Source organism: Poecilia reticulata, linkage group LG23, assembly GCF_000633615.1.
Source record: "Poecilia reticulata strain Guanapo linkage group LG23, Guppy_female_1.0+MT, whole genome shotgun sequence".
NCBI lineage: Eukaryota > Metazoa > Chordata > Actinopteri > Cyprinodontiformes > Poeciliidae > Poecilia > Poecilia reticulata.
Window position 1 is genome coordinate 11,172,155 of NC_024353.1, and position 27,998 is coordinate 11,200,152.

The 27,998-nt window shown below is 40.0% G+C and overlaps 1 protein-coding gene across 10 annotated transcripts in view; it reads left to right on the top strand.

Annotated features, from left to right (window-relative positions):
- Nucleotides 1–27,991, top strand: part of nrcama (neuronal cell adhesion molecule a) — a 56,346-nt gene extending 28,355 nt beyond the window's left edge. Inside the window, exons 3-33 of one of the 10 annotated variants that reach the window (XM_008401005.2) lie at nucleotides 7,265–7,446; nucleotides 7,749–7,766; nucleotides 8,164–8,269; nucleotides 9,207–9,400; nucleotides 9,486–9,608; nucleotides 9,698–9,868; nucleotides 10,790–10,901; nucleotides 11,106–11,290; nucleotides 11,746–11,877; nucleotides 12,030–12,173; nucleotides 12,275–12,386; nucleotides 12,556–12,722; nucleotides 12,811–12,958; nucleotides 13,035–13,159; nucleotides 13,649–13,678; nucleotides 14,202–14,303; nucleotides 14,662–14,859; nucleotides 14,960–15,030; nucleotides 15,121–15,346; nucleotides 15,426–15,541; nucleotides 15,665–15,872; nucleotides 15,978–16,106; nucleotides 16,197–16,373; nucleotides 16,562–16,594; nucleotides 17,622–17,687; nucleotides 18,597–18,719; nucleotides 18,824–18,979; nucleotides 20,374–20,505; nucleotides 20,595–20,673; nucleotides 21,349–21,360; nucleotides 22,981–27,991. In XM_008401005.2, coding sequence (XP_008399227.1) covers nucleotides 7,353–7,446; nucleotides 7,749–7,766; nucleotides 8,164–8,269; nucleotides 9,207–9,400; nucleotides 9,486–9,608; nucleotides 9,698–9,868; nucleotides 10,790–10,901; nucleotides 11,106–11,290; nucleotides 11,746–11,877; nucleotides 12,030–12,173; nucleotides 12,275–12,386; nucleotides 12,556–12,722; nucleotides 12,811–12,958; nucleotides 13,035–13,159; nucleotides 13,649–13,678; nucleotides 14,202–14,303; nucleotides 14,662–14,859; nucleotides 14,960–15,030; nucleotides 15,121–15,346; nucleotides 15,426–15,541; nucleotides 15,665–15,872; nucleotides 15,978–16,106; nucleotides 16,197–16,373; nucleotides 16,562–16,594; nucleotides 17,622–17,687; nucleotides 18,597–18,719; nucleotides 18,824–18,979; nucleotides 20,374–20,505; nucleotides 20,595–20,673; nucleotides 21,349–21,360; nucleotides 22,981–23,215 — 3,924 coding nt within the window. In that variant the 5' untranslated portion in view covers nucleotides 7,265–7,352 and the 3' untranslated portion in view covers nucleotides 23,216–27,991. The remainder of the gene's footprint in view (nucleotides 1–7,264; nucleotides 7,447–7,748; nucleotides 7,767–8,163; nucleotides 8,270–9,206; nucleotides 9,401–9,485; nucleotides 9,609–9,697; nucleotides 9,869–10,789; nucleotides 10,902–11,105; nucleotides 11,291–11,745; nucleotides 11,878–12,029; nucleotides 12,174–12,274; nucleotides 12,387–12,555; nucleotides 12,723–12,810; nucleotides 12,959–13,034; nucleotides 13,160–13,648; nucleotides 13,679–14,201; nucleotides 14,304–14,661; nucleotides 14,860–14,959; nucleotides 15,031–15,120; nucleotides 15,347–15,425; nucleotides 15,542–15,664; nucleotides 15,873–15,977; nucleotides 16,107–16,196; nucleotides 16,374–16,561; nucleotides 16,595–17,621; nucleotides 17,688–18,596; nucleotides 18,720–18,823; nucleotides 18,980–20,373; nucleotides 20,506–20,594; nucleotides 20,674–21,348; nucleotides 21,361–22,980) is intronic. The other 9 variants (XM_008401006.2, XM_008401009.2, XM_008401010.2 and 6 more) reach the window with 9 other exon arrangements.
- Nucleotides 27,992–27,998: the final 7 nt, after the last annotated feature.

The window sequence follows — 27,998 nt, forward strand, 5'->3', positions numbered from 1 at the left end:
GCCCCCCCAACTTTAAAAGTCTAGCTCCGCCACTGCTCGCAGAATGTGTGCAATTGTCTGAATATCACACTGTAACTGGACGTTGGATGAAGACGGTGCATTATACGTGAATACAGTGCCTTACAAAAATGTTAAAACATTTTTTTTATGTTACGTTATCGTAGTGGGATTCTATATAATAGACAAGTACAAATCAAGTTGTCCAGTGGAGGGAAAAAGGTGATAGGAGGGAAAAAGGTGATATAAGTTTTACTCAAATCAGCCCCGTTTACTGTGATACCTCTAAATCAAAGAGTAGTTAATGGAATTAAAGGTAAAAAAAAACTGCTTCCATGTTGGACATAAACAATACAACACTCAGTGGCCATCTGTGGCATTACTCTCAGGAAACCTTTTCCAAAACTTTGTCCCATGCATTCATGCCTTTATGGTGCCGGTATCATGGCTCATCAGTCGCCCCGGTTGTATTACGGCAGCCAAGACGCTCTGCATGTGGTGTTGGCTAAATCATGCAGAAGACTTGAATTGGAAAAACTCTTACATAAATCATGTCAGCATTCTAAAGAGAGCTTGTAGAAATTCTGACAGGCAGTGGGGAACACTGTCCTCTTCCCTGCCTTGCCTTGCTCTGTCAAAATGGCACTAATGGCAGCTGTAGAAGTTGCACACAGATTCACAGAAGATTGACCTTTAAACTCATTATTGGTATCGCCAATGAAAGAAAAAGTCCTACGTTTTTGTTTTCTGCTTGATTCCTAATCAATTTGTTGGATTTAGCTTTAATCGTCAGGGTGCTGTGGTATACATACGCGCAAGAACACGATCATATTATTTTCAAACATATTTCTGTCTCTCAACCAGCTGCTGTGCATGTTCACTTGATGGGTGCTTAACTGTTTAAACCTTAATGCCTTCGCCGGTCAATATTGCCCCCAAGTTGACATTTGGCCACATTTAGCGTTTGGACGCCCTAGAGAGAAATCAATGGATATCTTGCTGTTTGCTTCTTTTTAAAAGCTTGCAAGGACAAAAATGAATCCACACTCAGACTTTACTAATAAATGGACATGAAGTGCTGTGGAAAGACTTTTGCTCCCCTTACAAATGTATATGTCTCATTTTATGTGTACTTCACTCCATTTAAGTTAAAGGTAACAGTTTATTCTTTTTCAATTGTAGTCAACCTTACACCATTGCCATTATGTCTCTTAAAATCTGCAGTTTCTTTTCTTTTATAACTGATATGATGTGCCATGCCGTATTACAGGAATGAGATACTAAGTATATATGATGGTCTCTTATGTTATTGCCCAGAGGTGTCACTTTTTACCCTGGGACACCCCTGCCGTTTCAGCATTACTGCGGTGGTAAACAACGCAGAAGGACAAAAGCCCCCATGGGTCAGCGTCAGAGGAGCGGGCGGGGGCCGTCATGGCATGGCGGCATGCTGACCATCAGCACATCACAAAGCCTCAGAGAAAAGCAGGCACTGGGGGGGATTTCTGTGGATGCTGCTGGAAAAACTGACCCGAAAAAAACCAAGGTCCTGTGTGCGTACGCGTGTGTGTGTGTGCGTGCGTGCGTGTGTGTTTGCACATGTAAAAGAAGCTGAGATAGTTTGTTTTGATTAGGTGGCTCAGTGTGATCCGGTTGTGGAGCTGTGGGCGACAAAGGGACCTGCCAGTTATGTCGGTCTTTCTTTTTTTTTTGGGAAGAGATGATGTTGGTGTAGCAAAAGCACTTCCTACATAATATCCAACAAAGGTGATGGCGTTAGATTAAGTCAGCAGATGTGAATCCTTTTGGTACAAACAATTGAAACCACCGGCTCAGTGCAAAAGAAGATATCACTTATAAGTCACAGGAGTCTTTTAGATTTAAGTGTCTTTGACTTATTTGTTTTTGCAAAAAGCATAGAAGTGTACCCACTTCATCCTTAGTGTCATACACCGGCTTTGGGACAGTAAGAAATCCTGAAATTGCATCTTAAATCCATTATTATAATCTGTGGAGTTGCCATAATAAATATTAAATATTGGTTTTCTTTTGATATTTGCAGTGCATTGTTTTATTTTATTCAAGGCAAAGAATGACTCACCTTTGATAACAGCTGTTGCCAGGTTGCAGCAGTGAAAACCAAATAAAAAAAATTGCTTAGGCATACATCACCTTGTGTACAGAGCAGAGATAAAGCAAAACCAATAATGCTGTTGATCCCATTGTCACTTATTATGCAAGAAATGTTATTCCAGAAAGTAGTGGGAGCTTGTCATAAATAGTCAAATATTATTTGGAAAAAGTAAAGGATCTACTTAATGGTCCCTGAGGTATACCTTTGAAGAAGTGATAAATAGTGTTGGCACCTTAAATCACCACTGACATTTAGAAAAACAGCAAATATATATATTTTTAAGTGAAAGTTAAAATTCTTCTTTCAGGCATTCATAAATCTATCCCTTTTTATGGTTTTCATTTCGCCTAGTTATATTGTTTTGGTTTAGCCTCTTGCTGTCACTATAATTTCTTAAATAAATGCTGTTTGGTGGGAGTTTCTCAGACACTACAGGAGTAGCTGATGGATTATGTTTTTAGTGGTTCAGAGTGTATTTGAAGAAGGAAAAAAAGAAAAGTATACATACAAATTTTGTCTTTGAGAGATCAGCTCCATGCATGTTCTGAGCTGATAATAGCACATGCCTTTTGGTCCTGTCCTGCTGAACAGAGTCTGAGTCAGTACATTGTCACATAAATATCTGTGTCACTGTGATTTAACGTGACTGCAAATAATTGTTTTCCATCTTTCCCTGCAATCCTCTTCCTGTCTCCCTTTTTTCTCCTCCCTCATCTGTCAGATCAGGCTGTGATCTTTCAGTGTCTGTTGGTGACCTCGGTCACTGAGGAGGAGTGACCAACATAGGAGCTTGCTTTTAGGCTTCACAAACTGAGGGGCATGGAAAGTCCTGAGTTCACGGTAGCACGTCTGACGGCTTTAAGAGACGTCGCTTGTTTTGATCTCGGAACATTTTGGCAAGAACGAAGAGAGTACTGGTCCAACAGATTACCTAATTATTGCTGCGGTCCTTTAAATGATTGAACCTTTAGTTGAGATTTGCAGGTTTGCCTGAACGCCACCGCTTAAGGATCATACCACCTTACGTCAGTGTAAACAAGCCAGAAGAACCTTGTGAACAAGAACGAGCCTCTATTCGTACTATTTTTAGCTCTGCTAAGCAACTTCACTCCAGTTAGAGATATACATATTTTACAACAACCTCTTAGTCCATAATAATGGTTTCTTTTGCTCAAATAAGGCGCTGAAGTAAAGAACCGAAGCAGCTCTCTCTACTCTCTGTATTACTTTGAAATAAGCTTTGCTGCTCATTATGTAAACTTTTTTTTTCACCTGCTGTGTGTTTGGCACAACTGTCTGTATGAGAGTATTATGGTCTTTGTTGGCGCATCCAATATACAGCCAGTGTTTGCACAAAAATCTGGGCAGTGTGTGAATATCTGCAGAGACCTCCCAGTATACTTTAGTGGGAAGGTACAAATGACTTGAAGGGAGAGCTTTGTGGTTTTTCTGACCTCAGAGTTGGTAAAAGGATAAAGGATGATGACCGATGACCTTCCCCCTCCCTCGCTAAAGTCATCCCACTGATTCGCTGAGTCAGCTGTTATTATCATATCTGTTTTCCCCCTTGCAGCCGCTAAGAAAATGTTCATCCAGGAATTAATTTGCTCTTTTTACGGTTAGGATGAATGTTGTGCAGGTTTGTGTAATTGTGCCGTTCAGTAAATAATGCAGCTGCCAAAGCAATGTCTTCCACCGCACTACGCAGCACAGCCTTCATGGTTCTACCCTTTAACTCTGAAAAGTTCACTCAGCAGGCTCCATAAACACATTAATATTGTCAATTCTGCAAGTGAGGGAATGTTGTTTTTGTAAGAGGGTAAAAAGTTCATTTTTGCTATATTTACACATCCAAACATACTGTAGAGGAACATTGCTTTGCAAAATTATATAACATATCAAACTGTTTTGCGTTTTGTGAGGTTAGGCTGACAAATTTTCATGTATTTTATTAGGATTTTTTGGTAGCACAATGCTGTGGGCTTGTTTTTCTTTTACAGAGACCGAGACAGCTGGTCAGTTATTTATGTTGAGATGAATTGAGCTAAATATAGATCTAAAATACATGGCAGCACTTGAAGAAGAAAAAAATACACAAGCAACTTGAGATTGGTAGCTCTTGTTCAGAGCTACAAAACATCGTTTGTAATAAAAGCACATTCATTTGTTGATTGTTAGAATCCTCCAATCAGAGCTCAGAGCTACGTCCTATTGAGAGTGAATGATGATTGTTTACATATTTTGTCTTTTGAAACTGCCAAATGTTGAATTCATTTTATATTTAGGAGGGCTTATTTAAAAAAAAAAAGTATTACATTTCTTCTACTCTTGTTTTGTGTTGTTGTTGTTGTTGGTGTGTTGCAAAGCTCAGCAGAGCTCAGTATAACTGCTGCTGATGTTGCAGGACCATGTCTGCTGCAGCTGCATGGAGCGTTACTGTAATTAATCTGAACATAAGAGGCAACATTTATGTAATCATATTGCAATGTATTTTTTTTAATTATTTTTTTTTACAAAGAGATTAAGAGCTTTAGCATGCATGAACTGCCTGTAATGTATTCAGTGATGTTACCCTCTTTATGCCTGCTTTTCATCCCCCCGGTGAGAGTAATACTCAATAGGACGTGTCAGCGTAATTAGCTGTGTCCTGGGGTTGTGTTAGCTCACACTCACTGCCTAGCTTCAGTAGGATAAAACCTCTGTGTGTATTCATAACCTCACTCTCTCTGTCTCTCTCTCTCAGTGCCTCTGCCCTACAGAGCAGTAACTGACTGACCTGGGTTTAATCATGTGTTATGATCATTTCACCTTCAGATGCCTTTGAAGGCTTCAGTATCTTGAGCCTTTATCATATTCTGATTGCATGAATGACTTGCCTTCCTCAGTTTGTCTACTATATTACCCTAACATCACCTTTACACTCAAACAATCTCATCCATTTTATTACTGATTTTATATATATATATTTTTTGATTTTGTGCTTTTTAAGGTTCATTTAGAGAGTCATTAGTTTATCAGACAAAACAGCAAGACCTCGTCTTTGGCGTTCTACGTCTGAGGATTTAGGCGTTGATTGCTTGGCTTATACACTGTTTTTGGTCTCTTCCTTTGAAGGTTTATGTGAGAACGCTGCATCACTGACATTGAGCTGCGTTTTCAGAGCTCCTTGAAGTTCGTATCCCACGGTTTCCGGTGCCACGACACCGGGAGTAATACAACTGTGTCTCTCTGCAACATTTGCAGTTCTGGACCTCGCCCTGTGGTGCCGATATACATCGGCAAAAAAAAAACCAGAAAAAACTTTTAGTACGGGACAAATGAAGAACAAAATCCTCTTTAGAAAAGTTGATGTTGCCTCTTTGTCTTCAGTTTATACCTCCCGACTACGTCTGGACTCTAAACAAAACCATCTGCTCCGGTGTTTATGGCAGGCTACGCATGGGGCAGTTAACTGTTAGTCTGATTAATGGCGGTCTTTCAGACAGGGTGCAGGATGATACTTAGTATTGTAAAGAGTCCATTACTCTTGTCCAGATGGTAGGCGCTGAACTCTTGAGTATGTGACGCTCGCTGGCAGTCATGATCTGCGTTTGGCAACTGGATGCTTTACAACAGATATGCTCTGATGTACCCATTTGTTCCATCATTGGGCCGCCGTGACATTCTTACAACCCACATGCCAGGCAATTGCATTACACTGACCAACGGTCTGCAGGCATGCACATGACTGATGATGCCTTTTAATGCTCCCTGATGCAAATGCTAAATGTGCTGGCTTCTTGAAAATCAGACCAAGCAAATGTCCTTCGCTTATCTGCTAAATGATCTCCAAAGTGGACAATTTTTTGGCTCTTTTTTTCTTTAGCTAGTGAGAAAAATATTTGTGATACTGAAAGAGTAAAAGAGGTCTGTCTCAGTTTGATTATGTATGCTGCCTAGGTTGCAAGAGAGCATGAATCGGAAGGGAACAGGAATTAGGAATAGAAGAGGAACATGGGAATTATGGTAAATTTCTACGTTTTATTCTTTGATTCTCAGTCGATAAATGAAATAGCCTATCTGATAGAGTGAATATTGATCACACATTTTAACATGCCTATTGAATTGGGAGGATTAAAGCCTGCAGTCATTTTGCGTAGTTTGTGAACCGCAAGCAATAGTGAATAAAGTTGAAGCAAATTGCATAAAATATTTTCCCCATGGTTCAGTTTACCAGATAAATGCTAGCATGATTATGCTACATTTGTGACGCATCAGCTCATACCCGTTGGTGATCCTCTACCCGGTAGAAACAGGAGTTTGCGGATCTCCACTCATGTGTAATTCCAAGAATCTGACACACTTCCCATGGTGGTTTTGGTAATGTGGAGTTTTTTGTGCGTGCATGTTGCCAGTATGAATTCAGCTGGAACAGCGTTGTTTGTTTGTTTGTTTGTTTTTTCCGGCCGAATGTTCGTACATGTCTTGTCTAAGCATGTGGTGCTAGGGCCGTCTCAGCTGTGCACATGTCCGTTTGGAGGCTGATGCTCAATTATCTGGTGGAAGTTTGAGAAAACGAATCAACCTGGATGACAAAAAAAAAAAAAAAAGACTCTGACGTAGCTCAAGTGACTGTTTCTCAATTCGTTGGATAATGGGGATGGGGACAGACCCATGGACTGGGTTGTTTAGGAAAGCGAATCCTGAATCAAGTTTGTTTTGACGGCTCCTTCTGCCAGAGTCTGTACACTGGCAGAATTATCGGATAACCGAAAGACTGGCCAGATGAAAGTACTTGTCTTATGGCGTCTCACGTTGGAATTTAGGAACAAAAAAAAAAGTGGTAAATGAATTATATTAATATTAGAGAGTAAATGTTTATAGATGTTTTAACATCAGTCTGTGTTCATAGCACTGTTTATTTCCAACAAAAACGTTTGATTCAGACTTTACCAAAGCATCTACACCGGAATCCTTTTATATTTAAACTCTGTTATTTTTGGTCATGTGCTATGTTATGTGCAAACCACATATTCACTGTTATTCAGACCGTGAGATGATGTTACACTTTCTTTACTATATAAAATGAAACAGAGAAAATATCTGTTAAATAAAGTTAATTTTTACAAATGTATGTTTTTCTAACCTTTGTAGAGTCGATCCTTCTTCACCAGCTGGTCACTCTTCTGCTACTGTTAACCCTGGAGGGAAGATCATCATTCGGGCTCTGACTTACACAAACATGGACAAGAAACAAAAATGGACTCCAGGTCTTGAAGCCGTATTATTGATATTGCTGAGTCACATGACTGCAGGGCTTGAAGTTCCTCTTGATCGTAAGTATCACTCACAATACTATATAATTTGCAACCGATGCGCCGTGGTGTTTCTCTTCTGTAAACTGATATTCAGTGTTTGTGAAAAGCCGCTTCTTGCATTTATTCCACCTTCTTCCACCAAAAATGCAAGCTACACGTGGGAAAGCTGATTACGCTGGCTCTATCAAACGCTAAAAAAACAAAAAAATTGTCTTTCAACTTAATCTGCTGCTTGTTCCTTGCGAGACATCTGAAGAAACTCTAACACCTCTCCTCAATATTCTATTACCGTTGTATGGCATGTCATGGGGGACAAAAAGCTAAAGTGCTGGAAGGATGTAAGTTGCCTAAAAAATAGCCTTGGCTTGTTGTGTGCAGTTTTTGACTTTCAAATGTATTGATTTCCTCTTTGTGTGGCTTGGGTAACAATGTGCATGGAGTTGTTTTGTTTTGTTTTGTTTGTTTGCCTTTTTGCCCAACCCCATAACTCTACTGAGCACCTTGCTTGGCTTTGGAGTGTTGCTTGAAGTATAATTTTGAACTTAAACAATGGTAAGTCGTTTACTCAGGAGAGAGATTGCTGCTTATGTCCTTGTTTGCTCCACAAATCCTGTTGAGTTTGGCTAAGCATGCGTGTTGCTTGAATAGTTCATCTCCTCGTTTATGCAAAGTATCTCTACATTGAATTCAGTGCTGACGTGTGTGTGAAATACTCTTCTACGGGTGTCTCGCCAGTGCCTCAACCCCCCACCATAACTCTGCAATCCCCAAAGGATTATATCTTTGACCCACGGGAGAATATCGTCATTCACTGCGAGGCCAAAGGGAAGCCTCATCCCAGGTGAGACGGTAACTTCAAAACACTTATTGAATGATTTAATGCCGCCGCCTTGCTCGCCCCCCGCTAAATTACAGCCACCGCTTCCGAGGGCAACTTAACCTGGAGGCAAGTGGAGAAGATAAATTGCCATAGCAACCGTCGTCTTGGAGATCAGGCGGTTAAGAAACACACCCGAAAGAGTGGATTAGCTGCCGCTCTGATTTTGCCACCAGTCGTTGGATTAGAATCAGGGCAAACTGAATCAAAGACTTTACTGAATTTGAAACATGACAAATCCCATCAACATTTTATTAATTTACCAATGCACGCCTGTCCACCTAAACTTGACTGATTGGGCAGGGAGAGCATAAATTAGAAGCAGACATCCGCAACTTATGCAGGAGTATCTGTTGACAGAACGTTATTTTAACATGCAGTCAACCAAATGGGGCATTATGGAAGATTGGCAAGGAAAAAAAAAAATCAATTGTCAAAAATGCTAGAAGAAACCCCCCTTTAAAGTTGGTTACAAACTTTGTAGGGAACACAGTGAGAATATATGAAGATGAGTCCAAAACTGAGCTTTTCACTCAAAATATAAAACCTCTGTTTGTGAGGCAGAACATTATTACTGCAACACAACCATCCTCAAGCTCAAACATGGCTCTTGTATTTGAAGATGGATGAAAATGATCTGAGATAAGAGTTTTATTGTAACATTGGCGAGCAATAAAACCATTTCTTTGTGTACAATTAAAATTAAGATGTTTTTGAAATGACTAACACTAAAAGTTGGACGAAAGTGGTTTGTTCTTCACTAAGCGCCAAAGCTGACATCAAAACATTAGTCGTTTTACGTATTTCTTAAATGACCTGCATTATTTCTTTTTTTATTTATTTATTTATTTTATTTGCTTCTATCCCGCTAAGCTACATTGTTTACTCTTGTCATCTGTAGCTTTTCATGGACAAGGAACGGCACCAACTTTGATGTGGAGAAGGACTCCAAAGTCCTGATGAAGCCCGGTTCAGGAACGCTGGTCATTGATATCAGTGGAGAAAAGGCTGATGCCTACGAGGGAACATACCAGTGTACAGCTAGCAATGAGCACGGCAAAGCTCTGTCCAACACCATTATGATCAGGCAGTCCAGTAAGACACCTCAATAAATAATATTCAGTTATTCCTAACTGTCTGTGTTTTTAAAACGCCCTCGTTTGGTCACCGTGACTCGCAGGGTCCCCCTTGTGGTCAAAGGAGAAAAATGAAGCGATTTTGGTGCAGAAGGGGGTTTCTCTCGTGCTTCCGTGTCGACCCCCGGCTGGCCTGCCTCCTCCTGTCATTTTTTGGATGGATAACAGTGAGTCGCTTGAACGTACAATTTGCTGCAGCTCTTGTAAAAGAATACCGACGCATTAATCACACCCGACATGCCGTTTCCTCCCTCAGACTTCCAGAAGCTGCCGCTGAATAAGCGCGTGTCCCAGGCCCTGAACGGAGACCTGTACTTTTCCAACGTTCTCCCAGAAGACACCCGGAGCGATTACATCTGCTACGCTCGCTTTCCATACACGCAGACCATCCAGCAGAAGCAGCCCATCTCTGTCGTAGTGCTCAACAGTAAGTCCAGGCAGTGAAAGTTTGTTTAGTCTGTGTAAGTCGAGATGTGAATGCCACCGTTTCAGTGCCTTTGCAAGAAGCATTTGTACACCTTGAACTTACCGACATTTTTGTCATATTACCATCTCAAACTTCAACGGATTTTATGCAGTACAATACACATGCTGACTGTGTTATCAAATTAGTTATCCTCTAAGAGAAGCTCGTTGGATGAGCACAGTACTCTTTTGAAAGTTCTATTTCACAATAAACATCCGTAAGATACCAAGGCATTGCAATGTTCATTTTAAAGTGAGGGGAATGTGGGAAAAGTTCAAAGGGTGTGGCTTGTTTTGCGAAGCGCTGCAGGTTCTCTCCATGTAATCCTGGATGTATTTGATAATGCAGTGCACATCTCTCGGTGTCACAACGGTTCCAGCGCAGCACTTAAAAAAATGTTATTGAAGGAGAAAGTAAACATCAACTTTATACTTCCTGGTATTGCCTGGTTATCATGTTTCTTTTGTCATATTCCAGTAGAAACAATGAATGAGACTTTGGCTGCTTATAATATGACTGATTTCTATAGTGGTGAGTGCTGTTGGTGTATTCCCAGTGTGAACCCTGCCCTGTTTTTACCCCCTGGCATAAACATGCTCCTTTTAACTTGGCCTCAACACACTCCCTGTGTATGAAGAGTATATTAAAGAATAAATACAGATGTATAAAACATGTGTCTTTCTTTTATTTTGGTACAATACATTATTTTCTGTCCCATCTTATTACATTTAGAAAATAGTTTGACTGTTTGACTAATTGTCATAAATATCCCTTCCTGACTTCTCATCTCCACATACTAAGCTTCTCTTATAAATGTCGGCGTCTAAGCTAGCTGCTGCTCTGGCTTGACTCTGATTCCCACTTGTTTCCTCATGTGATCAGGCAATCCAGAGGGGGAGCGTCGCCCCGGTTTCAAGTTGCCGAGCGGCAGCACGAGCAACAAGATGGTTCTGAGAGGAGAGACTCTCCAGCTGGAATGCATCGCTGAGGGATTGTAAGTTGGCTTTTTTTTTTGTTTTGAATTCATGTTTTGAACTTCTTCCAACATTTTGTCACATTAAAACCACTGAATTCAGCATGTTTTGTTGGGATTTTATATGATGAACCAACACAAAGTGGTGCATACAACATAAATTGCAAAAAAAAAAAAAAAAACAAAACGGTCTCATGAAGTCGATCTTTGTGTTTTCTGCGACAGACCCACTCCTGACATTTCATGGCAGAAGGATGCAGGGCAGCTGCCGAGTGGCAGGGCGTTCTTTTCCAACTTCAACAAAACGCTGAAGATTTCCGACGTGAATGAAGACGATGCTGGCGAATACCGCTGCACGGCGACCAACAAGCTGGGCTCTGCACATCACCTGATTAAAGTCACCATTAAAGGTCTGAAGATCGGCAAAGATTTTTATGTACTGTTGTCTCATCAATTTTGAAATACTTGACAATGCTTAATCATTTATTTGGGGAGAAAATTACCCAAACCATCCTAGCCTAGGTGTGAATACAAAATCTTGTTGTATTTACTCTTGTTAAGTTTGCTTAGTTATCTGCAACATTTACGTTTGAGAAAAATAGCAAAAACATCATGGTTATAAAGATTTCTGAGTATTGCTTAATGCGCTACTGTGCTTGATTTAAATAAGACGTACAATCCAAATAAATTCACCAAAATCTGCTGATTACATACTTTTAATTGGAGTGGAGTTCAGTGTAAAAAAAAAAAAAAAAAAAAAGTATTTTGCTTGTCAGCTTCCTCTAATGTCATCATATAAACATGTAAAGACAAGGGAGTCATGTTCTCAGTAATCTAATTGTGTGTTTTTATTCTCCCTCCCCAGCTGCTCCTTTCTGGATCAGTGCTCCCAGGAACCTGATACTGGCTCCGAATGAGACCGGCATCCTAACCTGCCGTGTTAATGGAAATCCCAAGCCAAAAATTAATTGGTTTGTCAATGGACGTCCAATACAGGGTAAAAAAAAACAGACTAGTATCTGTTCACTGTAATATACACTACGATAAAACAAGATACAAATTCCGTCAAATGCTGCATTGCAGTTACCTGAAGTGCCAGAAAACTGTGTGTCGGAAAGACAAAAATATCTCTCTTTTTATTTGCCCTAGATGTTTATGAAGAAAATGGCCCAAAGATAGAGGAGGACACCGTGATTCTCAGCAACGTGCAGTCGGGAAGCAGTGCCGTCTTCCAGTGCAATGCATCCAATGAGTTTGGTTACTTGATGGCTAATGCGTTTGTCAATGTGCTGGGTAAGCTTTAAAGTCATCTAGCCGTTAGCGTACCTTAGCATACACAGACGTGCACGTGAGCGATGAAATCCAGCAGCAATGTCTATCTGTGCGCTCAACAGCCGAAGCACCAAGAGTCCTGACTCTGCCAAACCAAGTGTACCGAGTCATCATGAACCACCCGGCGCTGCTCGACTGCGCCTCCTTCGGCTCACCAATACCAACCATCGCATGGTAGGAGTTCGAAACCCAAACCAAGTCGGTCACTGTTCCATTTTGTCGTTTTCTTACTCTGGTCCCATCCGCAGACATTATTAACAGACTTGACAGATGTCTGCTGCTACTTTCTTCTGTTTCCCGAAACCACGATAACGAAAATGTCCTTTTCAATTTCTCAATACAGGTTTAAAGACGGTCAGACCAGCATAAAGGACGGCGACTCCTATGTGATCCATGAGAACGGCACGCTGGAAATCAACGTGGCCCAGCCTCTACACAGTGGGAAGTACACCTGCACCGCCACCAATAACCTAGGATTTAAAGAGAATGATGTGTTCCTGGAAGTTAAAGGTCAGTAAGAGATAGAAAAATTGCTTTAATGATTCTGTTTATAGTCACGGTTCTAGCTGTAAATGTTGAATATTGTTCTGTGCTCCAGAACCCACTCGCATCCTCACCCAGCCGACGTACAAGAAGGTGCAGAGAGGAATGAGTGCTCTGTTTGAGTGTAAAGTCAAACACGACCAGTCCCTTTTGCCCACCATGACATGGCTGAAAGACAATGGCGAGCTACCAGACGATCAGAGGTACAGCAGACCTTCAGATAAAAACACGACAGTGACGATAATGACACTAAAACGTCTTCATCGGTGATGCACGCAGGTTTGAGGTGGGCGATGAGAGTCTGATCATCAGAGATGTGACGGATGATGACGCAGGCACGTACACCTGCATCACAAACACCATTCTGGATCAGGACTCTGCGAGTGCTACACTGACTGTAGTTGGTGCGTTGACACATTTTTTGGCTTTAAACGTGCTATTCTCTGACGCATAAAACATGTACATTTTTAATGCCTTTTCGCTATCCTACGTTAATTAAAAAAACATTGCAAACATTGACGATTAGTGATTTGCGCAAAGTGGCTGACCACCCAGGGCAGCAGGGCCTTGAGGGTGACTTAAGCACCTGGGGGGTGGGGAAGGTTGGTGGAGGGAAATCACACGTAATCTGATTTATTGCTGACATGTTGTGTCAATTTGGACTGGATCATAGCCCAGGACTTCATTTAAGCAAGAACAATCACTTATTGTACATTATAATCTGTCTTTAGACTCCATGAATTCAAATGACTGTCCTCCTCTTTTATCTTTGCCGATTCTGTGATAACCTAATGCTTCAGTCGTGTTTTTTCCTGCCTTTTCTTGCATTTCAAAAATATTTTAATACTAACAGCTTATCTTCTTTCACTTTCCTCTATTTTCCTTGCTATCAGAGGCAACTCCTCCTCCACCAGTTGTGTTAGGTAAACATAGAGCTTTCATTCAGTCCATCCGGCCCTTTTTGTCGTGTCCTGCATTTACATTTTTGGCATTTCAGTTTCTTCTCCATGTCCACGGTTCTTGGATGAAGCCGTTTTCACATTCTCTCTTGTCAGAACTGTGGGTGTGTGTGCAAGCATCATTGATTGATTTTTTTTTTTCCTTCATTCAGTTCAGCAATGAGGTCTAATGAGCTAAAAGTGGAAAAACCTGTGTAGGAGATATACAGTTTCAAACAAACGGTGAAAACAATTTCACCAAAAACTTGGTAAACTTACACAAACGTGTTAGTGATTTGCAAGTCATCATGAAATGAATGTAGGAAAAAAACAACATACATTCCACCGAAAGGCTCATGCTGAATTTTAATGATTTGCTTTTGTCATCATAACAGTGCATTAAATATGTCCTTTTAAACTCAAACATGTTTATAAAGACATGTTTTTAACAACAAAAAGCCTACCGGCGGGGCGTCGAGCACTAGCTTTACTCTGACTGGTTTTACAGCAAAGCCGGACCCTCCGACTGACCTGGAGCTCACCGACCAGATGGAGAGAAGTGTTCAGCTCACCTGGATCCCTAGAGATGAAAACAACAGTCCAATACAGAGTACGAAATATTGATTGGTTCATTCATTCATTTTTGCACTTTACTATTGTTCGGTGTCAGATTTGAACTGGTAACAAATGAAAAAAACGTAAATTCCCTGTGTGAACCTCTCTTTACACTGTTTCTTAGGTTGCCACTTCTATAAAACATTTTTTTGCATGAGTCAAAACATGAAGAAATGTACCCCAGGTATGATACCCCAGGTTGTGATGATCTCATTGGACATGCCAACATGATTATTCCTATGCCATCAAATTGCAGTGCAGAAAGTCTGTAGTCAAATTGGCATTTTAGAATCAAGACCCTTACTTTTCCAATCTGTATGGTCTCAGTAACATTGCACATTTTTCTTTTCTAGACTTTTTGATTGAATACATGGATCTACTCCACCAGCCAGGAGTTTGGGTCAACCTCACAGAAGTTTCTGGTACCACCACCACGGCCCAGCTACAGCTCTCTCCGTACGTCTACTACACGTTCAGAGTGCTGGCTCGGAATGACGTCGGCTACAGCGACCCCAGTGAGCCCTCAGCACAGTACAGGACCAACCCTTCAGGTAGCAAAGACTTTTCACAAATTACTTATCGAGTAGTTCATGTTTAAGGTTCCCAGATGTACAGATAAAAAGCTGTGCATTGTTATTTGATTTTCCTCAGCTCCGGATGAAAATCCAACAAATGTGGAAGGAGCAGGAACACAGTCTGACAACTTGGTCATCTCTTGGAAGGTATGAAGGATTTGATTTTGTTTGGTTAGATTTAAAACAGTTTTCCTCTGCCTGTTGGTCAGTAGACTCTTTAACATTTGTCTTGCGTAGCCCCTCACAGGATTTCAGTCAAACGGTCCGGGACTGCAGTACAAGGTGCAGTGGAGACAAAAGGACGTGGAAGACGACTGGACCTCGAAGAACGTTCTCAACGATTCCCAGCTCATTGTTTCTGGAACACCAACCTATGTGGCCTATGAAATTAAAGTTCAGGCCTTCAACAACTACGGCAACGCGCCTGAAGCCACAGTTGTGACAGGATACTCGGGAGAAGACAGTGAGTGAATTTTGTGGATGTTTCCATTGAAGTCATTTTCTATGCTGATGACTAACACTGGTGTCTCTCTACTTGGCAGAGCCTTTGTCTTCTCCTGGTAGCGTCCAGGTCACTGTTCCCAACAGCACACTGGCAGAAGTTCAGTGGGAACCAGTATCAAACCCCTCTGTCCGAGGTGAACTGCAAGGATACAGGGTACTTTTTTTTTTTTCTTGGACCAATTTGCTTTGAAATCATGACTTTAGTTTCTCAAATAAGCCAGAACATTTGGTGGCCAGGCTTTAAAATAGCGCTTATGTCCTTGTGTCTTTTATCTAGGTGTACTACCGTCGGGTGCGAGGCCAGCAAGACCAACAGGAAGAAGCAGACGAGCAGGAGCAAATTTTAACTTTCAGCGGCAACCGCAGTGAGGGAATGCTGCCAGGGCTTCAGCCTTACAGCGTCTACGACCTCTTCATCAAGGTGTTCAATAACAAAGGAGAAGGACCTCCCAGCCCCAAAAAGACCTTTGAAACCCCCGAAGGAGGTGTGTGTATATAAGGTTTAGCATTGTCCTCTGAAAAGTTGACTTTCATTCCAGAGATTTCTAACACATAATAAATCCTGACTGTGGCTTTACTTTGTATTTCAGTTCCAGATCTTCCTTCTTTTCTGAGAGTGACTGACCACGGTTTGGACACTCTTACGCTAAAGTGGGGCCCACCTTTGAGCAACAATGGACGCCTTACAGGATACACTCTCAAATACCACCCCGGTAGGGGTAACCAGACAACCTAATTACTCGTTTTCTCTTCTGCTTTTACGTAGTCGTTCATTTCCCATCACTGACTTCTTTCTGCTTCCTGAACAGTTAACACCACAAGTGAACTGGGACCAGTCAAGGAAGTGACCTTTCCAGCCAACGTGACCACCATCACACTGACCAGCCTGAACACAAGCATGCTCTATAAGTTTTACTTGAAGGCTCGGACAAGAAAAGGCCCCGGCCCTGAAATCACAGAAGAGGCGTCGACAGCCATGGATACAGGTATGGCCCCGTGTGTTTTCGGTTTTTATCTTGAAGTGATTCACACCGAAATTCTGACAGAAAGGTCAGTATCTTACATCAGCAGGGGTTAAAAATGCCTTTAAAACTGACAACCATGAGGAGGCTCTTCTTTATCCCCCACTTAATGTCTTACAGGCCTGTCTTTGTCTTTCCTTTTCTCTTTTAAGCTCTTATTCAGCCCACTATACAGCCAGGCAAAGGTAACATGTTTGCATGACACGTTTTTTTTTTGTTTGTTTTTGTTTCCATTAGAAAACCAAAACAAACCCTAGGAAGTCATATTTAATAGTTATATTTAGAGTTAATCCTAGATATTTACAAGTTAAATTGACATGTTACCTTTTTTTTCCTCATTATGTGACTTAAAATCAGGCAAGAAGTTTCCTGTTTCAGGTCATTTATGATTACCACAATTATTTCTATGTCCTAAATATCAATAACTTGTTTGATCATTTATCCTTATAGATAATATTTTGGAGGCATTTGGCACCTTCAGACATTTGGAAGCCCTATCCAAGGATAAATCAGACTTATGGAGGTTCGCGAATCTCTTCCTGGTGCCTTTGCTGATTTCTTTTCTTTTCTCTATAATATCCAACAAGGAAGCAACACAACATACCTACTGGTCCGCCTCTAATTAGCTCGTATGTTAAACCTTTCAGAAGCTTACAAAGCCATAAAATCATCATTTGAGCCTCCAAACAAGATTAATGGTGTAGTAATTATAGTGTATGTTAATTTCTGACTTTGAAGAAAGACAAAAATAATTATCTGTAAGGATTTTGGTAATCCTTGACGAGCTGGAACAGGAAACATTCAAATCTGATTCAATGTCACACTGAGAAAAACAAAGTTATGCATGTTAATGAGCTGTATGTATTTATCTCACCTTTATGCACACTGCCTTGTTGCTTTGCTTGCAATCTCTATCTGTATAATCTAACTCTATAACGTATTTCCTTCGCCTTGTTACCCTCTGCTACCTGTTGTCTTTGATCTGCTGCATAAGAGATTTTAGTCGAGCCCAGTTTGTTTGCACGCCTGTCTTGTTGTAATTCAGATCTGGCTTATTTCGGTCTGGACACAGCGATCAATTCAGTGTTTGATCGAGTTCTGAATTACAAAGCTCAGAGGTAGCACAGAATATCTGATCTCTGTTTCTCAGTATGTTGCCTTTTGTCACGTGCTCTGTATGTGTGTTGTCTTACTCTTTCCGTGTCCTTTCAGGCCCCACAGAGCCCCCTCACCCAACCTCCCCCATCACTCTGTCTCTACATCCCCCGCTTCACAAGGGTACAAGCACTTCCCATGTCTACCCTGGCTTACACTGAGTGCTGCAAAAATGGTTCCCCTTAAAAGTAGACCCCGAAAGGACCTATGAAGTCATTTATTTATTGAAGAGAGATGTTTTTTTGTTTCTTTTTTAGATATACATTGGGGAAACTAACTTTTGCTGATCAACATTAATTTCTGGACATATATTCTGACTTTTCTTTTATATTTTATTTATTTTTGTTATCTTACTGCAAGTTCTTGGTCGTTAAAATGGTCACACTACCGTCGACTCCATCATCCAAGCACAAACTCTGATGTGTTTTAGGATTCCATGCGTTAGGCTAATACAAAGAAGCGCATAATATGATGCAGAATTAAACAATGCACGGTTTTTGAGAATTTTCTAGAATGTTAAAATATTTTTTAAGTAGAAATTTTTTTATTATTATTATTTTAAAAACAACTCTGCTTTGATTAGATGACTCTTTGATAGTTTTTTTTTTTTTTAACAAATGACAAATTTTTGCGTGGTTTCTAAATGATGTGGTATTGAGCTACGGTACTCCAGGGTAACAATAGTCTTTACAAGGAATTGTCATTTTTGCAACAACTACCATATTTATTTTCTGCTTTGTCACAGAAGCAGTTAGAAAAAACAAGGACAAAAAAAATAGTACTGTTTTCTTGTCTTCTAAATTACTTTGTAGGCTTAATTTTGAAATTGTGCAAAAATGATTGTGCGAACTTCATGTGCATGAATACACTGACTTTTGACTCTTTAGTAGCAATTAAAATTTTATTTTGTAGGTTTTTTTTTTTTTTTTTTTTTAAATATACAGTAACTTGATCATAATGAAAAAATTTCTAAGCTGAAATTTCTGTTTCATATTTAAGTAAGAACATCTGTTTTCTCTTTTGTCTGCCCAGTGCCTTCTGCTGGGCCTGTGTTCGGAACGGTTAACGCATCTGTGTCAGAGGAAGGCCCAGTGATCAGTTGGGAATACTTTGGACACAATAAAATTTTATTTGTGGAATATGTTGTAGAAAACAGTAAGGGATCTCCTTGCTTCCTCCATTTTCCATATGTCTGTGCATACAGCTCTTCCAAACGTTGTCCGATTCTAATCCCTCTCCATGCGCTGCACCACTTCCAGGTGATGATGAGTGGAAAAGGGAGTCAGTAAACGGTACACATTCGCATACTATAAAAGGCCTAAAGCCGGGGACGTCCTATTCTGTGCGCGTGGTAGCTAGAGATGGCGCCGGCCCGGCGGTCCACAAGACCAAAGAAGTGTCGGTCACAGTGCCAGGTGAGGCGGCGTGCCTCGGGGTGCAAGGCTGCCTTTTGTGTTTAATTTAAGTCAGCTTTCTGTTGTTTTCAGTCACCAGGCGTAGACTGTTGCAGTCAACCGTGAATGTAGTCGTTTTGTAGCTGTCGTCATTTTCATTTCACCTGCTCGTCACGCCATGTTTCATATTTTGTTCTTTTTTTCTAAAATAGTTGATTTCTTGAAAAGATCTTGTTTGTCAGAAAGATTTTATTGAGAATTTGGGAGGAGTTTGTGTCCAATCAGACCTACCTTCGGTGGTGTTTTACTCAATAGTTGTGATGCACGTATAATCCGAAAGCAACTCTTACAGGAATAAACTCAAATCTTTAAAGACGAGAACAAGTGAGGGAATCTGAACTGTGCTGTGTTCAAATCTTTAAATCTTCTCTCTGGACTCGTATAATATCCAGAAAAGAAAAACATTTTTTTTTTACTCAATAAAAAAATTATGAAAGACATGTTAGCACAATAAATAAACTTCAAGAAAAAAAGAACAAAGCAAAATAAATGTCGCATGTGACATTAATAATTATTCTAATATCATCTTTTTCTGTTGTTTGTGTTCTATTCTCTTGGTCATTTTACTTAATGTCTCAAAAATAACTGCATGTTGATCCATCTTCGAATTTTCATTTCAAAGTTTGAAGTCTCTGTTAACTTTAGTTTTGGACTCCATGACAAGAACCACCCAAACATTTAAGTTTCACCATTAATGTAAAGAGATGCACCAAGTTTTGTGGCAGATTTCTGATCTCCACCTAAAACAGGACTTAATGGGGTTTTTCGTTTTTGTTTTGTTCCATTCTCACAATGTGAGCAGTCAATAAATATTTGTAAGAGTGGCCTCTATGTGAGCAGGTAGGATTACTAACCATAACAATTTTCTTTATTTGTATGTTAATGGAAATTATGGATCTTTAGCTTAACTTTCAACTTTTATAAGTCCATCAGGTTCAATAACAGAGAGTCAAAACAGTTGCTTCCTTTTTATTTGAGGATATTTTTTATGTGAAAACAGTCTCTTCTTATCAATTTCTCTTTTTGTGCTTTTTCAGACTTAGTTTTAAACACCTCACTGCTACAGAAAATAGCTAAGTTTTGAGCGTGGTAGGTAACAGCTTCCACATCGAATCGCGTTTCTAGTGCATCTTTGTTTCCTAATGTGCCAATAGGAAAGATTTCATACTTTTAATGTTCTAACCAGACAGTCGTTGGCTAGAACAACGACTGTTGTTCTAACAAGCTAAGTCGGCCGTTTTCAGATCTCCCACCCATTTACTGGTGCATCTCTTCAAATGTACTCAGCCGGTTGTTCTCACTCTTTCCATTTGTTCTTTTTCCCCCTTCCTGTCTCTCTCCGTCTTCTCCTCCAGCTGTCCCCAACCGGCAGGTAGACATCGCCACGCAGGGCTGGTTCATCGGGCTGATGTGCGCCATCGCTCTCCTGATCTTGGTGCTTCTCATCGTATGCTTCATCAAAAGAAACAAAGGTGGCAAATATCCAGGTAAAGCACAGCTGGCACCAGTAAACTGCATAACTGCCTTGAATGGAAGAGAGTGCGTATTTAAAAGGCTCTCATTGTGTTGTCTGCAGTTAAAGAGAAAGAAGATGCTCATCAAGACCCAGAGATCCAACCTATGAAGGAGGATGATGGAACATTCGGGGAGTACAGGTGAGGGAAAACACCCTCTACAATAGATTAATAGTAAGAAAAGAAATACATGTGTGTTCTTTCTTTTTTTTATTTACTTTATGTATGTAAAACATGTCGTCAGGTTACAGAGACACTCCCCTTCACCCGGCTCCATTTTCAAACGCTCCATCGAGGCAAGGCAAAATTCAGAACATGTTTTGTTTTAGCAACTCACCTTTTCATTGGCCGTCTAATTGACCCTGTAATCCTGAAAAGGTTTTAATTAATCCACAGTACTTTAGCTTTAAGCAATATACAGTCATGTGCACTAACTAGTTCTAAAATGTTGTAACAAATGCATTATTAGTTGTTGGGGTTTTTTTTTCTCAATGAGATCATCTTGATTTAGCAGATGTAATTAAGAACCTTGACCTAATAATGACATTATTACCTAATAATGACATTATTAGGTCAAGGTATATTTTGGAATTTAGAAATATATTAAATGAGCTTTGTTTGTTTGATTTCGACTTTCCATTTGCATGCTTACTTTACAAAGATGCAAATGGAAACTTGCATCTTTGTAGGTTTTCATCTTTGTGAGATATTTATATATATACATATACATTTTCTGTGGCCAAAAACTAATGAATTATCCACAAAGTGCTGTTTATGTAAATTTGCGTTTTTATCTTTCTTCTCTGTGGGATTTAGGTCAATGGAGAGGTAAGACATGCAATAAAACCAGCATGCACCTAACGCAACCCTCGGTTGCTTTTAAAGCGCTTTCTAACTTTAGTGGATTAATCTGTGGGGACAGGCAGCATCAGCGCAGACCCTGTTTACACCTGGCATTACGGTGACAGTCTTGTTCATTTATATAGCATTTAATAACTTGAATGGTATAGTCAGGAAATCAGACGTTGCTGTCTTTTAAAGCTGTCTTGGTACTTGTTAGTAGTTTTTATTTGTTTTTTGCAATGGATATGTATACATCTGTTCAAAAGCTTTTATATAAATGTATCTATTTTTTGTAGTTCCATAATGTCACCCTGATGCGTATATCTGCTGTTACCATCGACTAGTCGCTCTTCAAAATGGGAAAGACAAGCTTTTACACCATTGGATCCTCATTAGTTGTAACATGTTTACTTGCCTAAATTTGAAGAGAGCGGTCCAAGAATGTGCAGCACAGAAGATCGTTATATTTCCTGCTTTATTTCAAACCATCTGTCATGTTGTGTCAATAATCAGTTATCAGCTTCTCTACATTTTAAAAAGATACTTAAAAGTTCAGTTAATACCATGTGTAACTGGGTCTGTATTACCTTAGTAAATGGTCTAACACAAAAAGAGTTGCTTTTATTTACCCTACCTTCATAATTTTAACAAATAAATACTGCTTTGTTGATTGTAAACAGTCGGTAAAGAAAAAAAATCTAAAGGCGGAGTTGATATTATCCTTGAAAAGCTTGCATTAAAAAAAAGGATTAAATTAAGGAGTTCTTACTGAAATGCAGCATCAAAATAGACATTCTGATTGCATTTTGGACTGCTGCATGTTACCTGCTGGCATATTGACTAAGATAGTTCTTATTCAGGTACTCTGCAACAAGTCAAACAGCACGCACTTGACAGACTTCCTCCCATTAGTGCACAGGCTTCAAGCATCAAAGCACTAACGCTATACATGATACTGTTATGTAGCTGAGCTGCTCCACTGTACAAGTACAGGAACATAAAATGTAATATGAACAACTTACAGTTTGTTTTTTTTGTGCAGTAAATGTTGACTTAATTAATTTGTGTAGTTGTAATTAGGCATAGGCCGGTATAATAGACAGCTAGACAAACAGAGTATTGAAATCAGGTGATGTTTGGTGATGGAATCCTCTCTCCATTTGTATCTTGCCTTCACCAGGCTGTTTAATTAAACTTGCTTTCTAACTTTTGCATGTTGTTGCCAGTATTTGTTAAAAATGTGCTGAAAATGGTGAAAAATTACATTCCATAAACATTAGATGAAAGTTTATGGAAATTCCTTTCCCTCGGCCGACTGTCAGTCTGCAGCAACCACCTTATGCCACAAAATCAATGTAATGGAAGGTTCTAGAAAGTCATTGTTTAAAACAGAAACCTATCTTGCATATTGAAAACTGGCCCATGCCTAATAGTTGTAGATGTAAAATTTGGCATCAAGAAATGCCACCATGTCCTTGTGGCGCTTGTGCAGTGGAAAAGCTGTAGAATGTGAATGTGTTTGAAGAGCCTGTTTGAATCCCCATCAACGGCGTGAATAATTTCTCAGCAAATCTTCGCTCCTTCACCCTTCCGCCCTTTTAACAGTGACACCGAGGACCACAAGCCACTGAAGGGCAGCCGGACGCCATCCAACGGGACGGTGCGGCGCGACGAGAGCGACGACAGTTTAGTGGACTACGGGGAGGGCGGGGACGGACAGTTCAACGAGGACGGCTCCTTCATCGGCCAGTACAGCGGCAAGAAGGAGAAGGACACGCACGAGGGCAACGAGAGTTCGGAGGCGCCGTCGCCCGTCAACGCCATGAACTCGTTTGTCTAACGCGGCCGCCCTCCTGGCTGCGGCGGTTGCTACGGCCGTCCCCGCGTCACCCTGGCAAATGTGATCATCCCGGTGGTGACAGTTGCTAAGGCGACAGCCGTCGTCGCGGGCACCTACCTTTACCCTGTGGTTGCCGTCACTCTGCTGGTCAAGGCTGCCTTTACGCCAAGACTGCTGACATGTCCTCATCTCCACACCCCGGCAGCCCCAGTCGCACTGTGACCTACCAGTGAACACACACTTAAGAATCCCCCACAACCATTAAAAAGAAGAAAAGAGACGGCGAGCAATACTGAAAAGCAGACGAAATGTGCCAGAGGGGATTTTTAAACACTCAGACTGAGACGAGGCCAAGTGTACGTGCGTGTTAGTGATCTCTTAACAAACATGATAAATATAGCGAGTATATATAAATATATATTTGATGGAAGTATGGCATATGATCCGCAGGCAGGCTAATATAAGTGAATCACATTCATAAGCAACTGCATGGAGCAAATCGTGTGTCTGCTTTACTTTCCTCTTGTCTTTTTTTTTTTTTTTTTTTTTTTTGCAGAAGTATGCTGCATCTTACGCTGTATTTGGTGCACGCCTGTGAGCCAGGGTGTTATTTTCTTACTTGCAGAAAAGTGTTATATGGTGTTTGACATATAGAAGAAAAAACATGGCAGCAAGTGGTATTGTGATTCCAGCTGCGAAAAGAGTGATTCAAAGTAGAAACTAGTAGGTGTTTTTATTTAACTGCCTTTCTTTATTTTATTACAGATGGACTGTTTGTGCGTGTGTGTGTGTGTGTGTGTGTGCTAGAGAAAGAATGGGAGCTATATGTCCAGGTCAGGTGTGTCCGGTCGTAGTGCCTGAAAAGCCTGGAGAGCCAGCCTGGTGTCGCACGCTAGCAGCGCAGTGCTAAACTAAATGTTTTCACATTTTCTCACATTGCAACCTTATTATTTCAATGGGTTTTATTGGGATTTTGTAGGAGAGACCAACACAAGGTGATTCATAATCAATACATAGATTTCTCAAAACATTTTTCATTATGAAAATCTAAGAAAAGTGGCATGCATTTGTACTTTGCTGAATCACATTAAGCTTGTCCTTGCAGGTGAAAGTTACTTGGGGTGTCTCTCTACCAGCTTTCCAAATCTAGAAACTGGAACTTCTCCCCTGGGGGATTTCTCGTGTTATATTTCCACCACATTTTTCGTTTTGCATTTTGTTGGCGAAGAAGCTTAAGTTAGGCTGGTTTTTGTTTTGAGAATTGTGTCATACTCTTTTTTTGTGGTTAATGAAAGCCGTCACGATGCGGTTTGTTCACGGATTTTCTCGAACCTAAGACTTTGACAAAACATAAGCGTTTATGCAAAAAATTAAACATCCCCCAATGTATTTCCTCCTTGGTGATTTTTAAAGGCAAGTGCTGATAGTTGGAAACTTTTGAGGTTCCTTGGTTAAAGTTTTAGTTTCTGTTCATACAGTGCATGGGTTCTTTCCAGGTACTTAGATTTTTTTTCCCCCTCAACTGAAAAACATGCATGCCATGTATCTGGCCTCTGTGAGTGTCTGCATGCCCTCTAATGTCCTTTGTCATACAGGGTGAATGCCTCTGTAGTCTATTGTTCAAAAGTGAAAGGCACCCCCCCCCCCCCCTCCCCCCGATTAACAGGCAGATGTAGAAAAATAGTTGGATTTTGTTTGGATAAATCAAGGCGTAAAAGGAGCAGAACACAAATGCACATCGCCCTTTTGTTATTTTGCAATTACAAAAAAAAAATGTTGGTTACCATAAATCCTAATCCTTCTATTTTAAACATTATTAAACATTGGAGCTAAGGTTGTAATGTGGCAAAATCCAATAAAAAAAGTAAAAGTATCAACACATTTCCAAGCCACTGTGGTTCCAAACAGCCTGTTTGTAGTCTCACGGTTTTTACCATCATTTACCTTTTACTCTATTACCGTTACATTGTACCCTTGTTGCTGAACACTAATGTTGATGGACTAACACTAATGAACACCCAGTGTCGCTGTCTATTGCTTCCACCCGCTGTGCAAACCCTGTCAAAACTCTCCCATCTTAACATTAATTTCACTGTCATTAATCCTCCACCTTTGTTTTATGTCCACGTGCTCACGGAAATATTCTAATCGTACAAGTTTGCTAAGAATATCTGAGGTATTTCACGACGTGTTGGTAATCACAAAGCCGTCAGCATGGTTTCTAGTGCCTTTGTAGAAAACAGTTACCTAGATCCACTGTTCAATGCCAATTTATGCAATCCAAAATTTTAAAAACAAGGTTGATGTTCAAAGCTTCTTAAAAGGCACCTCATGGAAAAAAGTTTTTAGAAAAAGTTTGGTTTTTTTAAGTAGTCCTTAATATAAAGCCGATGATTACCTTTTTTTTTTGCCAGAAAATATGACAGATTTGACCATTTTGTAAGCTATAAAGAACAAATTAAGGGGAAACTTGTTAATGAAGGCTGTTCTAATTCAAATTTTCTTAGGGGTCCAGGTTCCTACACAAGGCTGAAAACACATTTCAAAAGTGGCAGTAAGTGCAAGGAACCTACTTTAGCTCTATGGTCATAGCTTTGTCGACAATCATGTTACTCGGCTTCCATCCTCTCATAAACAGAAAGCATCTCGCTGAGAGCTAAGCAATTCTAAAATGGGCATTTGATCAGAAACTAGACCACGCGTTCATGTCAAACATTCCCTTTCTCAACTCATTCATCAAAAACCTAAACTAAACTACTGCCAAACTGCTCACCAGATAACTGCCAGTGTGAACCAGCTTCACCACCTCGTCTTGTCCTATTGTAACCGTCACCATTGGGAAAAATAAGTGTGGGGGTGGGAGGGAGTAATAATAATACTGAATGTGGATACAAGTGTATCTGTTTATGTGAATGAAAATACTGCTTGTTTCATTTCAAGGAGTGAATGCACTGGTGACTTTGGTTTATGCATTTTTGCTTACCTTCTGCAGTATATGTTATTACAGTCTGAGTGCAGGTTTTATGTTTTTGCAGATGAAGTACAGGTGTGAATGTCTGAGTTCACGAGCGTGTGCGACACATGCATGCTGCGTGTGTGTGTGTGTGTGCGTGTGTGTGTGCGCGTGCATGCGTGAAGTGCACACTGCTTTCTATTGTTCCAATGTGTGTCCTGTAGTTTGCTCCTTCTGGACATAGGAGATTCTTTTCTTTTTTTTTTCTTTTTTTAAAAAAGCATTTTCATGTCTTTATCATAACTTGCATCAAGTTTTTGGGTTTCAACATGTCAGAACACCGCGTGTAGATATATGTATTTTCCGTTTATTGTAAATAACGGTTTGATTTGAGCTTAGATGTGTTAAGATCAGAGTTGGCATGGGGTGAGGAAGTTAGACTGTGAGGAATTAGACGACTTCTAGTTTTCACTCTTTGATTTAGTGTGAACTTCTGTTTTTTTTATTTTTATTATATATATATATATTATCGTCAGGTAAACATGTTTAGCCTACAGTATCGGGTATCACCTCTGATGATTTAACTTGTGACTGAGCTCTTGTGACACCTGTATTGTTTCTATTTCTGGCGGTTCATGCACATTTTCTGCCTTTTTATATTTAATATATATAAATATTACCAAAAAAAACAACATTAAGTGGACTATTATTTCAAAATAAGTTTGCACATCTAATTTAGGACAACCAGATTGTCCTAAATTAGATAACTTTTTTTTATGATTGTGCACTGGAAAATGAAAAATATACTACTAAGTTGGAGAATATAGTAGGACGGCATGGACACATTAACTGGTGCATTTCAGTGTGAATACCCTGGAAACAATGTTGCTGGCTGAAACGGTATATAATTATAACATTCTGGTTAAATGTTAAAGCTACATGAGAAGCATGAAAGGCTGTTGAATGGTTTACTTCACATTATAATATTGCAAAAATATTTTGTATTTTAAATGAAGTACAAAAAAAATGAATAAATGTTGGTTTCGGGATTTCAAATCAGTTTATTTTTGTATCCTTGCTGCAGTGCAACGTGTTAAAGTGTGAGATTTGGCTCCACCTAGTGGATCTATTCAATCTTTAAACATTTGAACGTTTCTTTTCAACTTGTGGAATCAGGGCTGGACTTTGATTGGACCATAGACAATATAGTTAATACAGTGTGACTTAAACCTCTTTCATTGTACTTGTTGTCCTCCTGGTGAAATGTGAACCTTTAGACTGATGCCTTTTTACACCCAATATGTTTTCCTACACATTTCCTCGTCCATAAAGCCAAGATTTATCGACTGCATAAAGAATCGATGTTGTGTTCACAGATTGTTCTACTTAACCGTCGTCTCTGCAGCTTTTTCAGAATTACAGTTGGCCTTCTTTGCTTATTAATGCTCTCCTTCCTTATTCTTTAAGGCAGCCATGTTTGAGTAAGTTTACAATCTTGCCGAACTTCACCTTCAGGTAACAGATTGAGCAGCATTTTGAGAAATGTTCACTTATGTTCTTTTAAGAATGAAAACATGAGGGATCTTCACATCGATAATGATCCATTAAGAAACAATTGTCATCCAGGTTTGTGTTTCAGAAGTGGTGCTATTTCAGAGTTCACGAACCCGTCGATTATAACAGTGGTGGGGATGGGATCTTAAATCGGCATGTATTGGGTCTTCAGATCATTTCAAGAACTTAAAGTAAATAAATAAAATGGATTATCATAATAAAGAATATTCATGCTGTAAATGTTAGTAAATAAAGGGGGAAAAAACGTCCTTTTTA